The sequence below is a fragment of the Lissotriton vulgaris genome, chromosome 2_1 (genome assembly GCF_964263255.1).
Source record: "Lissotriton vulgaris chromosome 2_1, aLisVul1.2, whole genome shotgun sequence".
Lineage (NCBI taxonomy): Eukaryota > Metazoa > Chordata > Amphibia > Caudata > Salamandridae > Lissotriton > Lissotriton vulgaris.
Window position 1 is genome coordinate 599,700,907 of NC_141687.1, and position 15,642 is coordinate 599,716,548.

At 40.9% G+C, this 15,642-nt stretch overlaps 1 protein-coding gene across 6 annotated transcripts in view; it reads right to left on the reverse strand.

Annotated features, from left to right (window-relative positions):
• Positions 1 to 5,544: 5,544 nt before the first annotated feature.
• Positions 5,545 to 15,642, reverse strand: part of ADGRB2 (adhesion G protein-coupled receptor B2) — a 1,127,991-nt gene continuing 1,117,893 nt past the window's right edge. For all 6 annotated transcript variants that reach the window (XM_086955647.1, XM_086955646.1, XM_086955645.1 and 3 more), the window contains one exon: positions 5,545 to 13,183. In XM_086955647.1, coding sequence (XP_086811773.1) covers positions 13,010 to 13,183 — 174 coding nt within the window. In that variant the 3' untranslated portion in view covers positions 5,545 to 13,009. The remainder of the gene's footprint in view (positions 13,184 to 15,642) is intronic.

A 15,642-nucleotide genomic window follows, 5' to 3' on the forward strand; every position in this document is an offset into this window, starting at 1 on the left:
GGATGGATGCCCTCATCATTCTTTGGCACCAAAAAGTCACTGGGATTAGCAAGCACAACCTACTTCTGATGCTGGCATCCTCTTGATAGTCAGAAGGGTCAGTACTTCCTGTTGTAAGAGTGCACGTTGGTCCTCTGTCAGCTGATCTGGGGCCGGGGTTCTGGCAACAGGGTTTGATAGGACAGGAGGACATAATCCCAATGGAAAATCTGGAGCACCCATTTATCTGATGTTATGTCCCTCTATTGGTGCAGATCGTATGGGATTCCGCTGCCAACCTAATGCCCATGTTGGTGTGAGGGAAAACAAAAAAAGACTTTGAACCTCTGGTTGCTGGCTTGGGGCAACCTAATGCTTGTGGGAGACGCGACAATGAAAGGAGTAAGTCTCCTGGCCATTGTGGCTAGGAGGGACAGGACATGGGTGATAACCCCTACCTTAACCATGGAAGGGCCGTAAGGTGGGATGTGGCTGTCAAGGGGCTACTGAGAGCTCCAATCACCTAGCAGTGGCCCTACCATCTTTAAATCTTTCTGAGGCCAAATTCAGATTGCCTCTGAAGAGACGGTTCCAGTGAACGGCCTGTCCATAAATGAGGCTTGGACATCCCCTGAAAAGTCAGTATTCCTCATTGAGGCGTGGCATCTCAGGGTGACCAAAGAAGCAATAGCTACGATCAGTCAGTCGGTCATATCCAACCAGCATCGGATTGTAAACTTTACTGCATCCCACCCATCAGCATTGGCTTGGGAGAGCATGGCCAGAGCCTCATTCAGGACCATAGGCAGCACTTGCGCAACCATGTACCACACATAATAGGAACAATGGTCAATGGTCTAATAAACATGAGGTCTTCATGGACCGCGTGACATCTCAGGGTGACCAAAGAAGCAATAGCTACGCTGAGTCAGTCGGTCATATCCAACCAGCATCGGATTGTAAACTTTACTGCATCTCACCCATCAGCATTGGCTTGGGAGAGCATGGCCAGAGCCTCATTCAGGACCATAGGCAGCACTTGCACAACCAAGTACCGCACATAATAGGAACAATGGTCAATGGTCTAATAAACATGTGGTGTTCATGGACCGCGTGACATCTCAGGGTGACCAAAGAAGCAATAGCTACGCTGAGTCAGTCGGTCATATGCAACCAGCATCGGATTGTAAACTTTACTGCATCTCACCCATCAGCATTGGCTTGGGAGAGCATGGCCAGAGCCTCATTCAGGACCATAGGCAGCACTTGCCCAACCATGTACAAACATAATAGGAACAATGGTCTAATGAACATGTGGTGTTCATGGACCGCAGTGCCAGGCTGGCTGAAGAAAAAATCCTCTTTTCAAAGGTATCCAGACTCTTAGATTACCTATCCAGTGGTGTGGTAGGGAACGTGCCAGGATTAGTTCTGGAAGTTGAGGTCTCGACTTCTAGACTCTCAGGAATGGAATGATGGGAGAGGAAGGCTGGGACCCTGGGAGCGGGGCGATGAGAAATGGTCCTGTGCACAGGAGTGCCAGTGCAGGTCTTGGCCTATGCCCAAGCAGGACATCAGTGAGGGCTTCGATGAAGGGTAGTAAGGGTAGATAGGAAAACCCTCGGTTGAAGCAACTCCATCAAAACATTTGTCTTGATTTGAACCTTTGGACAGCTGTTGGTCCAGGACCTCAGCCACCCTCTGGATCACCATTGCGAAGGAAGCCCCCTCCTCTGTAGCCACTGTGGGAAAAGAGAGGAGGCCAGTGTCTGATCAGGTATCCAGAGCACTAGCGTCAGGCAGGTCCTTTTACCAGTTGTCATCGGCCATGGACTTTGCTAGGCGGTCCGTGAAAGAATAGGGATCCTCTTGTTCCTCGGTGAGCCCTTCTGCGAAATAGGTCTGTGTCTCCAATTCAGGCTGTGTGGGCCTAGTCGGTGCTGTAACCGACTTTGAGCAACGCTGATCCAGCTCCGTATCAGAGTTGAGAATCACAATCGGTTTTGGATTGGCCGATGGGTGTTGGCAGCACTGGGAACAGTTCCCGGAAGCGGTCGCGAAGTTGCAGCCGAGGTCGATCCGGTCCACCAAGGGGTTCTTAGGGGTCAATTGGCACAGAGGGCAAAGCTGGCAGCGGAGCTTCAGTTGAAGGCCCTCCCAAACCCATGAGACCCATAGGTGCTCCAGGGGTTACAGCACCAAAAAATGAGGCTCATGGCCTCAGAAATCTCTTGAAGCTGGATGGGGAAAGCTCCGGCTCCAGGAAATGCAGGGGAGTGCAATTAGCGGTCCCAGTTTCCTACACCAGCTGCACAGGTAGCACTTGTGAGAGAAGTCGGGGTTTGTGACATCATTCCCTTGTGTTGTCCAAAGAATGGGAGTTATGCCGACAAGTCGAAGAGCACTTCAACTTCTTGGACTTCTTCTTGTGCGACTTACCAGAAGAAGTCCTGGAGTGAGGGAAGAACCAAAGCAAGCAACTCCGGGAGAGGTCCCAAGACCTCCCTCGTGAATGAGACATGGAGCAGTGTAGAGTTTCATGACGAGTGGCCAAAAGCTTCATGGCACGCCCTCTGATATCCTTTGGGTTCATCGTCCTGTACTACGCACACAACATAGTGTCGTGGTCCTTCTCAAGGTGTCACAAACAGACCAGGTGTTGGTCTGTCACCGACATCTAATAATGGCAGGTTCGATAGGGTTTGAACCAGGTAGGTTTCTTCAGTGACAGAGTCCAAAGAGTAGCAAAAAGGTACATAGGTTGTCAACAAAAAGGTCAAAGTCAGTCAAAAAATGACTGAGGGAATCGTGATTCGGATCTGCTCTGATGGCATGGAAAAGAGGGAATGGTGGTCAGCATGTTGGGGTGGCGCCTATGTAGGTACCCAGCACATCAGTTCTGGCACGGATGACACCATTGACACCATGTGGAGCTGAACGACGCCACCTACCGGCGCATAACAGGGATTGCAAAAAAAATTCCAGATCCAGTCTGATGCCAAGGAATATGCTAAAGTAAGGAATCTGTCGCTAGAAGTGTATAAGATATGGATAATGTTTTTCGTGGCCATGACAGCAGGATCTATTAACACCTCCGTTCTCTTCAGAACCTTTCTTTCGTTATGTTATGTTATTATGAGTTTGTAGAGCGCTATATCACCCAGGAGTATCTAAGCGCTATCAGCGGATACACAACATCAGTAGGTGAAAAAAAGCAGATCACAGAGGTCCCCATGCCTCCGCAAAAAGCACTGTCTTCAGCTTTTTCCTGAACAGCAATAGGTTTGTCTCCTTCCTGAGTTCAACAAGGAGGAGGTTCCATGCCAGGGGCACAGTGCTAGAGAAGGCTCTGCCGCCCTTGGATGTGAGGTTGTACCGAGGGCAAAGTAGTTTACATGCCTCAGCCGACCGGAGAGACCTAGTGGGTAGATACCTAGGGAGTCGATCTTTGATATATTTAGGGGCTGAGCCGTGAACCGCTTTGTGTGCAATGCAGAGACTTTTAAATTTAGTTCTTTGGGCAATGGGCAGCCAATGTAAGCTGCGGAGTAGGGGCGTAGCACGAGTATCCTGGGTTTTTTAAAAATGAGCCTCGCCGCATCATTCATTACGACTTGTAGTCGGGCCAGAAGGTTGTTTGGGAGGCCATAGTAGATTACCATAGTCCAGCCGTGCCAGGACTAAGGCGGAGACCGCCAGCCTCATAGTGGAAAAAGATAGAAATGGGGAGAGTTTCCTCAGCTGGCGTATCAGAGTTGTTACCTTTGCCTTTTTCAACTGTTTATTTTTGTTGACACTTTGCACCCACCACTTTACATGTTCCTTCCTCAATGTCTTTCACACACACTGCGGCACTTTATTTCATGTTTTCGATGTCTATCATTTTGCTGGGACTTAAATGCCCCTTAAACTATAATTCAGTCCTTACCATTGAAATTTTCCAGCTGACCATCAACATATTTTCCATGCTCCCATGAAACCCCTATGATTTGGATAACTTTGTAAAAGTACCAATTTTAAATAGCCTTGCCATGGTGTTACTTTCTCATCCCAAAGTAGTGCCTTTCTTGAAACACACTTACATTAGGTAAATGGTGCTTATTAATTCACTTGAAACAGGTTTCATAATTATTCAATCTCTAGTTTCCTTAACCAACCCACAAGCGTTCACAAATATCCTACCCATCTGGTCCTAGACATTTCAAACAGAGTAAATATCTTCTGCCTACACTGATATTCAGCAGGCTAATAGTGCATAAAGAATGTATAAAGACTTTCTTCCAGTTTGACTGCCTCATTCGTTGACGTTCATCTGAGGACAAGAGAAAATATTGTGAGCCTCTACAGTCTATGTGAGGCAATCCTAAATTCTTTCAACCACACCAGGATTCCACACTGCCCTTGCAAGCCAATTGTATTTCTGATCCCCCCTTTTTTAAATATAATTGGGGATGTGAAAATTGTAACCTAGTGGTGGCAGTGAATGTAACATTAAGTGATCAGAGAGGAGGATAAGGTCTGTTAGTTTTGAGTGCGGAAGGTTTCATTCTGTTTTTAGAGGACAATTGACAGTATCATTTAGATAGATGAATGCAGCACATTTTAGTGTGTAGGGCTAGTAGATGGTAAGAGATATACACCACACAGGAAGTATGTTTCAGAGGTTGTCAAGGAGGTATCATGTGTGTCCTAACTAATAAGTGTGTAATTGGTGATGGTGTGAAATCCTACTTAGGGAGGCAGCGATAAGCGGAAGTGGTGGGTAAGTGGATTTGATTTATTCTGATGGAGCTGGGAGTCCTGTTTAAGGTTTTTCTATAAATTAATTTTTAAGATAAATATGTGTAGTGCCGTTCTGTACATTGGGGGACAGAGCCATGTTTGGAGAACTTCTTAAGAGGTAGGTGGTCCTAAATTAAAGAAATATGGGCTTTGCTCCACAGGCCTGAATAATTTGTGCCACTATCTAGATTTTATTTCTCTATTTTTATAAGGATCCCTAATTGAGTATTTTCATTTCATTCTGAACTGGTTTGTGGTTTACTGTTTATATTGAACTGTTATTCTGAAACAGCTTGTGTTACAATGCCCACATGAATCAAACTACCTTACAGAAATTTTTCATGTTGCCCTCCATTGTTGTCTTCTATTTGCAGCTAATTGCATGCCCCAGAGTCTCTGCACTCTCCTTAAGTGTCATCTGTGCCCATGCTTTGGTAAATTGTTTTCTTGATTCTGGAGTTGTTCTTGAGATCCTAAGACCATATCTCCACATCGGCATTCTGGTGTGGTGTGTGGTCACCTGTCAATCTTCATTGGCCAAATATTAAGTCAAGAAATGACTTGCAGTTTATTGGCAGACTTGTTACTAACCCATACAGTTGTAGTTTCAATAATTCAAGATGTGTCTTTAATAGCCCACTGCACTTTCTAACATGCATTCCAACTTTCATTAAGCAGCAGCACCAGCAACCAACCATTAACCAAATAATGAGTCTGTTGATACTTTCATTTTCAAAAACATTTTATAATTTTTTATTATCTTTAAACAACGTTGTAGAATCTTTAAAACCCTTCATTTAATCTCCCCTGCACTCTGCAAACTACCCATCTTTTCAACAAAAAAGAAATATATAGTGAAGATGTAATTCATTATTTTCATGGAAATTGCTGAGGATAAGTTCACTGACCAAAATAATACAACTTAAAAAGCATATGGTTCTGTTCAAAGTCCTATATGGGGTAGCCATGAACAAACCTAGTCTAAATGGGATGTTTAATGCATCCCTCAATTTCCTTAATGTCACAGGGGTACTAGACAACTCAAGTCTCAATATAATATTAATCCCTACCTTACACCCCAAGTTAGCTTGCTTTTTGTCTTGCAACCTTCTTAGTGGTGGAGCCAAATATGACCATTCATTGTCCCTTCCACTCAGGGATTGTCAAATAAACACTCAGAGTCCAAGATATGTAACAAATGCAAACTCGGCTGCCTCTGGTGCCCAGTGTGTCCTTGAACAAACAGTAACAGACAGAGTTACTGAAGGGAACACAACCACAATGGGTGTGTAAAATGAACATACATAAGTTGTGCAATCATGGGCTTTGTGTGTATAAACCCCTGCCTCACTGGCAAACTATGCTCCCAGTGCACACAATAAGCTCACATGTGCTAACGATGGACAGTTTCTCCCTAATAAATGCAGACTGACCCAGCAAAATCTAATGCCCAAGGAAAGTCAATTGATAAGCCTTACCTTAGGAATGGTACAGAACTGCAATAAAGCAGCAAGCATAAGGAAAAAAGGAAAAATAAATCACAAGAGTAAATTTCTCTAGGACACAAATCTTAGAAGCATGGTTCCTCAAAGTGTTTAATGTATCCCTAGTAATGGCATCAATATCCAGTGATTCTTCTGTTACAAGCAAAAGTGGAAGCTAAAAATAGTACCAGGTGGTGGCTCTTACTTTTGTCCTTGGAAACTGTTTTTATTTTAGAGTGTTCAAATATCATCTCACCAATTGTGGTAATAAACTAGGTGTGGCATCTATGGAACATAATATACTGGAATTTACGTCCACTTAAAAAAGATTTTTTTAAAGAACCACAAATCATAAGTGCATCAAAGCAAATATGATTCAGAAATTAGGTCTTGCATATTTGAAATTGCAAATTTTAAATTATAACTAATCCAATAAAAACATTAATTTATTTAAAATGTATTTACTTGTAATTCTAGATCTTCATCTAGAGTGCCTCCATTAAATTCACACACCTGCAATATGTCTGCCTATGTGTGGAAACTGTTAAATGCGCTTCTATGATAAATATACATTTTGAAAAATACTTTTTTTTAATATTGCTTTTCTGTAGACAATATCTCTTTTAAATTTGTCTTACTAACTCCGTACAGAATATAAAATGACCCTGAACAAGTAACTGGGCTGAACACCTTCCAATTCTACATCTTAATTTTTTTTTTAAATCAGGAAATCAGACTAGATAGGCAGCAGCATCAAAACAGAGGAATTTGACACTGCCACTCTAATGCAAAAGTGGTCATCGATTTCCAGAATACAGTGCAGTGCCAGATAGCCTTTTTTTAAATAAGACAAAGCAATTTGAAGGAGGAACCTAAGCCATATTTACTTAACTATTGACCTACTTTTTTCACCTCCTGTGCTTATGATTTGAATTAAGATATCTAAGACAAAGAATCACTATAGCAAATAACTTTTCCTTCAGCGTTAAAATATCTTGATTAATATTCATAAACAGAGATCAGACTGGTAAACCTATCATCCAAATCTCACATAGAGATTATTGTGTAAACCATTGATGCCCTTGGGTAATCAAGAACACATACAAATAATTTGAACATAGAGTCTGCATTATTCTCGACCTTCTGGCCAAAGCAATAGCAATAATGAAAGTTACTTCAAAAAGAGAGGTATGGAAGTTTTATGTCAACACAAACGCAAATATAATGAACAAAAGTGAATGTAGGTAAGCAAAGATTTACTATTGTAATTATTAATTTTGGCATGGCACGTTTTGTGAGGGAGGGAGGAAAAAAAGAGTTTGCCCATTTTTGCTCTGAAAGGAAATTTTGTTCACATCTACAAGACAAGAATCTGAACAGCATTACACCAAACTTGGCATTATAGTATTCAGATCTCGATCCTTGTTTTTGGGTATCAGATTTAAAATCTTGCGGAAGGTAATCTATCAGGGTGGCGAAAGAAATGCTATCCACCACCCTGATAAGCTACTGTCTATCAAGTGTACTGATCACCAAGGGCCTAGCAGTGAATCCTGTACCTTGAGAGGAACATTTATCATACTGGTTCCTGTCAATGTACAAAACGTTTGGTGGATGGTCGCCATTGATTTTGAAGACCGTTCACCAAACTTGTACAAGTTTTTTTGTTTTTTTTAAACAAACTCCCTAAGTGTGAGTTTGTTATTGAAAAACAACAAAACTCCCCACACCTAGGAAGTTTTTTTCGCTCTGTGTGGCATAATTTTTTTCTTTACTGTTTTGACAGCCAGGATTACCTAGCAGTAAGGGACAGAAAAATGAATATCTCTCTGTCCACCCTTAATAGGACGAGCAGTGTAATACCCTTTCTGCAACATTGCCAACTTTGTCAGCCAGTAGGACAAGTTTTCCCTTGACAGATCCAATGGGGGTCCATCAACAGAGATGCCTGATCTTAAAAAAAGTCCGGAGGACTGGGCACTCTATTGCATTTGAGATGGTCTACCCTGTCCTCCAAACTTTATATCAGCTCTTTGGTTTGGTGTAAATCTGTTCAGTGATATTTTAGCTTAAAAATCATGACTCACATATCACACCAATAACATTTTAAATTGTTTTTGCAAAATGTGATAGGCTCGATTAGCGCTGAAAACTTTTTTTCCATCATATTGAAACTTGCGAGTTGGAGCTTAGTTGCAAACTCGGCAGTGGCCGTTTTAGGTGCTGACTTCAACTACCCTTTATGCTTGATTCTTGAGTTGCTTATGATTTCTGGGCTTCAGGCAGTGTTATAAATAAATAAATAAAGCACAAGCAAAGGTTAAACACTAAAAGCAAGTCTCTGGTTGACTAGGAATGCAGGAGGCAGGGTGCAGGGTCTGGCCACTAGCCAGGCCTCATTTTTTATGCCTCTTCTCCACTGCTTAGCAACTGCTGCAGGTTGGGCACACGACTGGCTGAAGGTCATGCACAGCGTGAGATACCAGTCTGCGGCAGGTTATGTTCAGGGCCTGGCTGCATGCCAGTCATGCTTCCAACCACCAATGCGTGAGGCCTTTGGGTGTGTGTAGCAGGGAATGTGTAGTAATGGCAGGTATTTTGAGTGGCCTGACTGCCGGCAATGGGCAGTGGCTAACCCTTGTTGCACATGACCCAAGGCTGAGTGGAGCAGGAATAATACCGCTATAGTGGGTTGAGTGCATGGTCTTGCCAGCCAACCCCCTTGGTCTCTGCATAGTGGAGGTGGGCATGCTTGGCAGGTTTTTGTTATGAACTCATACAACACCCGCTATAACTATAGCTCGCCAACCGTTGTTAAAACATCAATTTGCAAACAGTGCAGAATCAATACCACAGCATGGTGGGCGCCCTGAGTTACGACTTATTTTGTGTGCATTCATTTACTTAATTGGCATATTTCAGCAATTATTTGTGTCTGAGCCTAAAAAATAGCTTGATTTTTAACTCTTGGATTTTCTGTGAAATATACATGCACCGGCAAGGTCCATACATGTAGAGTCAGGTATAGTAAAACTACACTTACCTATGTGTATTTACCTTCACAATATTATGGTAGTCGATATGTAGGCCACAATATTTTTGAAGAATGATATTCTGCTCTTAATATTTTGGAAGAAAACAGGAGTGGAAGGTGAGGTAGGTTATTAATTTGCCAAGGGCAGTTGTCCGAGGAAAGTATTATTCTTAGTAAGGAAACACTATTTTTAAAGACCCTAAAAATTATTAAGAAATGTTTTTTTGAGAAGGTGATTTCCGGTTGGCCTTGATGAATGCTATATGAGCTTTTATGAGCAAGATCATTTGAGTTTTGATCCTGAATGTTGTCCCTCACTGTTTCTCAACATAGTGCACAGCTATTGTGTTATATGATTGTACTATGATTGTCTCCAGCAAGATGTATAGTAAAGAATAGTCTAAGTGCTCTGTTCCAGCATGTTGAAGTGAAAGGAATTTTCCTGGTGTAACTAAGTTTCTTGCATTATCAAATAGTCTGTGTGAGTGGCAGTGCCTCAACATAGTATGAATGGAGTGTCTGTGATACTGACTCAGTCTTCTACATGAGCGCGACCTTCCTCTGTGATGGTGGTACTCCAGCATACTGGTCTCCACTACAGTGAAGATTCAGTTCTGGTTATTTTAATCTGGTCTAGGAGTAGCTCCTTACTGGCAGTAGTGAGAGGGAGCACAAGGAAAAAGCGGAATGTGTAGAAGGTTCTGAATCATGTACGGCTGCTTTGATTCCTGTGAAGTTTTTACTTGAGTACAGTGAGCTTCATGTTGAAGCTCTTGACAGAGATGTATTCCTTCATGCCATAGCCCTGAAATGAAGTAAGTCACTTTCTGGTGTTAACATGGATGTCTGGTATTTTCTTCTTAATGCTAATGTAAGGGTGGGTCACTAACATTTAGATTGTGAAGTAGACCAGATTAGGGTCAAATTTAGCCCACTGTAAGTGTTGCTACTCCCATGTGATAAGCACCAATGGAAAACACTTTCTTACCTTTGCTACTCAGGACACCTCACCAAGGTGCCTAAGTTGCCCTACAATGACCACCGCTATATACAGAAATGATGGATACATCAATTGTTTTTGTAGGATATATATAGAAAACCCAATTGGACCACAGCACTTCAAGTTCAAATTAATCCATTTCAAAAACCGTCCTCCACATACACACCTCTCTTGCAGATGTCCTATCCTTTCCTTTCTCAGTTATATACCACAATGTTGAGCATGCATAGTTTTTGGCAAATGTGGGTGCTTATGTTTGAAAAAAACATGCACAGAACTGAGTCAGAGATGAGAAGTGATTTGTATCCAAGGAAGAGGTGATGATGAAAGAATAGTGTAATTACTCTTATGTGACGTTACTTCAGAATCTTATGAGTTAGGAAGCACAAGACCATTTGGAAGGTTATGTCTATATTGTATATATGTTGATGTGAACAGTTTAGCCACAACATATTTACCTCTGGAAGCTTTGATAGCAGTGGATGCATATGCTTACCTGATTTTTGTGGACGGTATTTTCAGAAAATCATAGATGCTACCTCCGTTTCAGTATAATACACGTTTAAACTTTGGGTGGGAAGGGCTTCCCTGAATAGGAAACAGTGGAGAGACTAATTCATGGGAAACTGTGAGGGATTCCCTGCTTTACAACAGTCAATTTTTATGATAACCATCCTGTGAAAAAATATGATATACAGTCTATATAAAGGGTGAGGGTAGCTGATTCCAGACCTCACAGAAAATTCCAAAAATCTGATTTAAAAATGCTAGCACTGAATTTAGATATTTGCACTTTGACCAAAAATATTCTCAATCTTTTGGGGGCCCACACTGATTGTTAAGTGTTCCGCTTATGTCAAAGATGAAGCAATATTGCAATAAACTATTGAATATATGTTTCAAAATTAGAGAATTTTGATAATTATATCTGAAATTACTCTACATAATGACTATATAAACTTTAAACTGAAGTAGAATTTAACCATTCCCGCAAACCACATAACCGACAAGGCACCTTTATCAAATTGGCCATTTGCAACTGAACTAATAAAAATTAACTCTGAATAGCTCATGGAATTCTCAATACTAATCATCTGACTCAAGGTGTGAGTCAGATACTTAGTATTGTTAAGCAAGCACTGCTCATAGTCACTCCATCTGCTCACTCTTGGATCTCTCTGCTTGGCATGGGAGGATACTTTAGTCTGTGCATTTCTGGGCTGCACGCACATTTTAAAGAGACTGGGAATTTGAAGGTGTTGAACGTAAAGATCGAAGCAATATCAAGTACTTAGAGTTATGAGAAAACTAGAGTGGAACTTAAAAGTGAAATCTATCTTATACAAGACGTACAAATAGGAAATCCATGCTATACTGTAACAAAGATGAAGATTATAATGAAAAAAAAAACGTTCTAAATAATGGGCAAACATTGAGCTGGTTATGTATGTTGACAAACACTGGAAACATGGGTTGCAATCATGGTCCAGTTCAGCAAAAAGAGTTACGGCCAATTTCATAGACACCCACACGTCCATCCGATGCTAACAATCCCCACCACAGAAGTGAAAGTGATAAAAACCTACCTCACTGTAGTATCCAAGTTGGTCATGTACATTCCACACTACATAGCATTTTCTTTAGACAGATACTGACTTGCTTGAACATTATTGAATACATTCTACCATATATGGCCAAATGAACAGGCCCTTAACAACCCATGTGTACAGCCGTGACTCCAATATCCTTTTCAGTGTTCTGTTTAATTAAACAAATAATCCGCAAATTGAGGCCTTTCAGTAAAAGTCAAGTAATGCAAGAATGAACTTCGTTAGTTAGCCTACATGTGCTACTCATGGAACACACACAGATAAGAGACGGAGGCACCCAATATTCCCAAAGGGCAGCTTAGTTTTGGATGTAGAGGGATAGCAAAAGTTCTTCGATGAAATCGATATGGGAACCAGACAGAAAGGACCAGCCCATACCAAAGGTAGGAGAGAGTAATCTGGTGCAGCAATATTAATACAATATAGGAAGCACTTGGGGAGAGAAAAGACTTCCCCCCTCAAAGCGGGACATTAAGGAAGCTCTGGTATGGCAGAGATGTAAACACACAGATCTTAGCATTTGTCCAGGATAATGCTTTTGGTAAATGAATAAAAACATGAGAACCTTCATACACTAAGTAAAAGTTTAAAAAAGACAAGTTGAAACAGGAAATAGCAGCCCATTTCAATTTAGTTGTGTTTGTGTCAGAATTGAGTACAGTGAAGATAGAACAATAACAAAAAATTTATTTAAGAGAAGGAAAAAGGAAAGTGCTCTGTGTCTTGGATGCTGGGTCTGGGTGGCTTCCCAGTTCTTTGGGAATGGCCAGTTCTACACACGCTGATCCATTTCATCCAGGTATAAGTGGTATCTGAACACCAGAGCAAACCACAACAATATCTTGACCTTTAATTTTCGGTTTCTGTCTGTGTTTTTCATCAGTGAGGAACATGAAAAGAAAAACATGAATGTGTGTAAAAAAACACGTCTTCAGAGAGAATGTCTTGGGAAGAAGCCTCAAATCCATCACAAAACCCCTTGTCCTATCCACATGTGAATCCACGCGGAGTAAGAGTCGCTCACTGCCCCACCTCAAAGGGGTGGGGTTAAAATAGATATTTATATGTCCCTGCATCTTCTGCAGTCAGCGTCCCCATTATTGGCGTGAGGAAGCTTGTGCTACACCTCAGTCTGAAAATCACCCTCAGAAAGGCTTAGCGTGATGCAGGGCTGGTCCCAGTCTGCACAGTGCAGTTCAAGTCTCTCCATGGGTTTGGGAGTCATCGTGTTTAGTACAGAGGCCCTGTAGTTCTCCCATGCTTGCTGCTGGTGCTGTGCGGGGCTTGTCTTTTCCTAAAGGGTGGGAAGGAAAAGGGAAATTAGTGGGAATACAGTGAAAGGAACGTTTTTTGCTAACACAACTAAAGATTATTCTTAATCTTTCCAGGACTGAATCAAACTATGGAACACAATGGAAGATTAAGCAAGTCCCAGAAATAAAACGTGCAATAGAGAATAAATATGAAAAATATAAATATGGCTGTGCAAATTCAAGAAACAGATTGATGGAAGATATGGAAGCAACAGGCCCTAAAAAGGGAATGCAAAGTATCCCAAGCAAAAAAAACGCCATGAAAAACGAATGACTTTTAAACGGAGATGGAAATCTTAATTGTAAACGCACCACACAAGAAACAGATGATTCAGAGGACAATTAAAGCTGTTTGCTTTGCATTTATATTGACAAGAGAGCATGGTGAAATTAGCTGAATCTAAATAGCAGTATGACCATGTAATGTTCCTTCCCTCACGCTGATTACTCGAAGGATGTTTATTGAATAATTAAACGATTACAAGATATTTATTTATAAATAACTTTAATCAAAATTTTAAAAAGCACCCTCACTAGCATGTTAACATTTCATATATGTTACTTTTTGCTGGGTAATATGTTTGTGCATTAATTGAAACGTTTCTAGTTTGTCTCATTGAATTTATTTGTAAAACATAATTTCATTTTTAATATAATCTAACGTTTTTGCATTAGAACAATAATATATATATATATATATATATTTATATATATGTGTGTGTGTGTGTGTGTGTGTTGAAATACTTACCATTAAGTGATAAGGCCCTGCCTCCATTATTTTCTATGGCAGTGAGTGATCAGGTGGGGTGCCAGACTTATTGGAGGGCTGAGCTAAAGCACAAACTAATTCATGATCCCTTTTTTGGTCTATATTAACTATAGAAGTGTAGTTTGTGAATAGTAATAGGTTTTCTCTTCTGTGGGAGGGTGTTTGTATTTGCAAGTCTATATTAAAAAAACCTTTCTTTAACCCTCCGTAAACCCCTCCAATTTCCAGCCACTGTCTCTAGTCCCTCTCACAGTTATGACCAAAAGATAAATCTATACGCAAAGAAAAGATGGCAGAGGTTTTCTTATGTATGTTTGTGAATTCCATTTTGAGCACATTAGCAGCACTACTGTGTTATGATTAAACATGCTTACAAAATGATGTTAGTCAATCGGGCCATAAATGCTCAATCACAACTTTTCATAATTCTTATCTATTTAATTAAACATTCTCCACTGGTGCATTCTTTTAATCTCATCTGTACCTTTTATGAAGGATCATACCACACAGCTCAAAATTTTTGCCTAGTGGTCCAGGCCATTGTGCTTTCTCATGTAGATCAGGGGGAAACACTTTTCTTTTGGGCTCATCCAAGGGTTCTTTTGCCCTTTTAAATGCACTGGTTGCCAGTTTTTGGAGCCATGATAGGATCACATCAATCCTGAAGTCCATACAGCAGATGCCACTTCACTTTAGATTTCAAATTATGAGGCAATGTCTAGTTTATAAAGACTCAACTATATGACTTTCAACTTTGTGGCATCGCATACAACTCTAAGTGTATTTCTCATATGTCTTCAAATTCCGCAGGTTTGCAAAAGCTGGAATTATTATTATGCACTTTCAGTCGAAGCTTCCAGCTTCTGGAATTTTCACCCTCTGAGGGCATGTCTTACCCCTTCTCTACTGCCTTTTAGGAAGGACTTCTCAACTCATCTTTGCACTCTTGATTATTCTTTATAAATGTATTGTTGTTAACTATACTTGCTGTTTCATTTAGTATTTTATTTTAGTTATATTGTATTTGTTGTTTAGTTCTTTAATGATGATTTTTCATTCTGTGAACCACTTTGGCAAGTCTCCACATAGTAATAAAGTTACTTACCTTTAACTCCAGTTCTCCAGTGTTGGTATATTTTATATATTCATATGGTTAAATAATTTCCAGTTGTCGGAGTGGGAATCTTAATCTTAAATAGCAGTACAAAGTGTTAAAATGGCCACAGGCCTCAACAACAGTAGTTTAGTTGCACATCCACATAATTTGAAGCAATCTGAATTTCAGCCAATCAGGTGGAAGTGCTAGCACTCCTACTTCCCCTAAAGGCCAGCATAGCTCAGAATTTATACCACAGAGTGGAAGTAGAGAATATAATAAATGAGCCTCTGACCAGGGAGAAGGGATGGCCACATGTGGTCAACACTGGGGAACTGGAGTTACAGGTGAGTAACTCATTTCTTCTCCAGTACTGGATCATTCATACTTTACAAGCTTGAATCAGAATAGTAAGCAGTACATCAGACGCATACTTAACATAAGAATGCAGGAAGCAGGTTCACATTCACTGGAACAGGTTCCTGATGACTGCTTGTCCCACTTCTGAATCACATTTTGCATTCACATGGCACCAATAGTACTGTGTGAACATGTGTCTGCTACGCCAGGTAGCT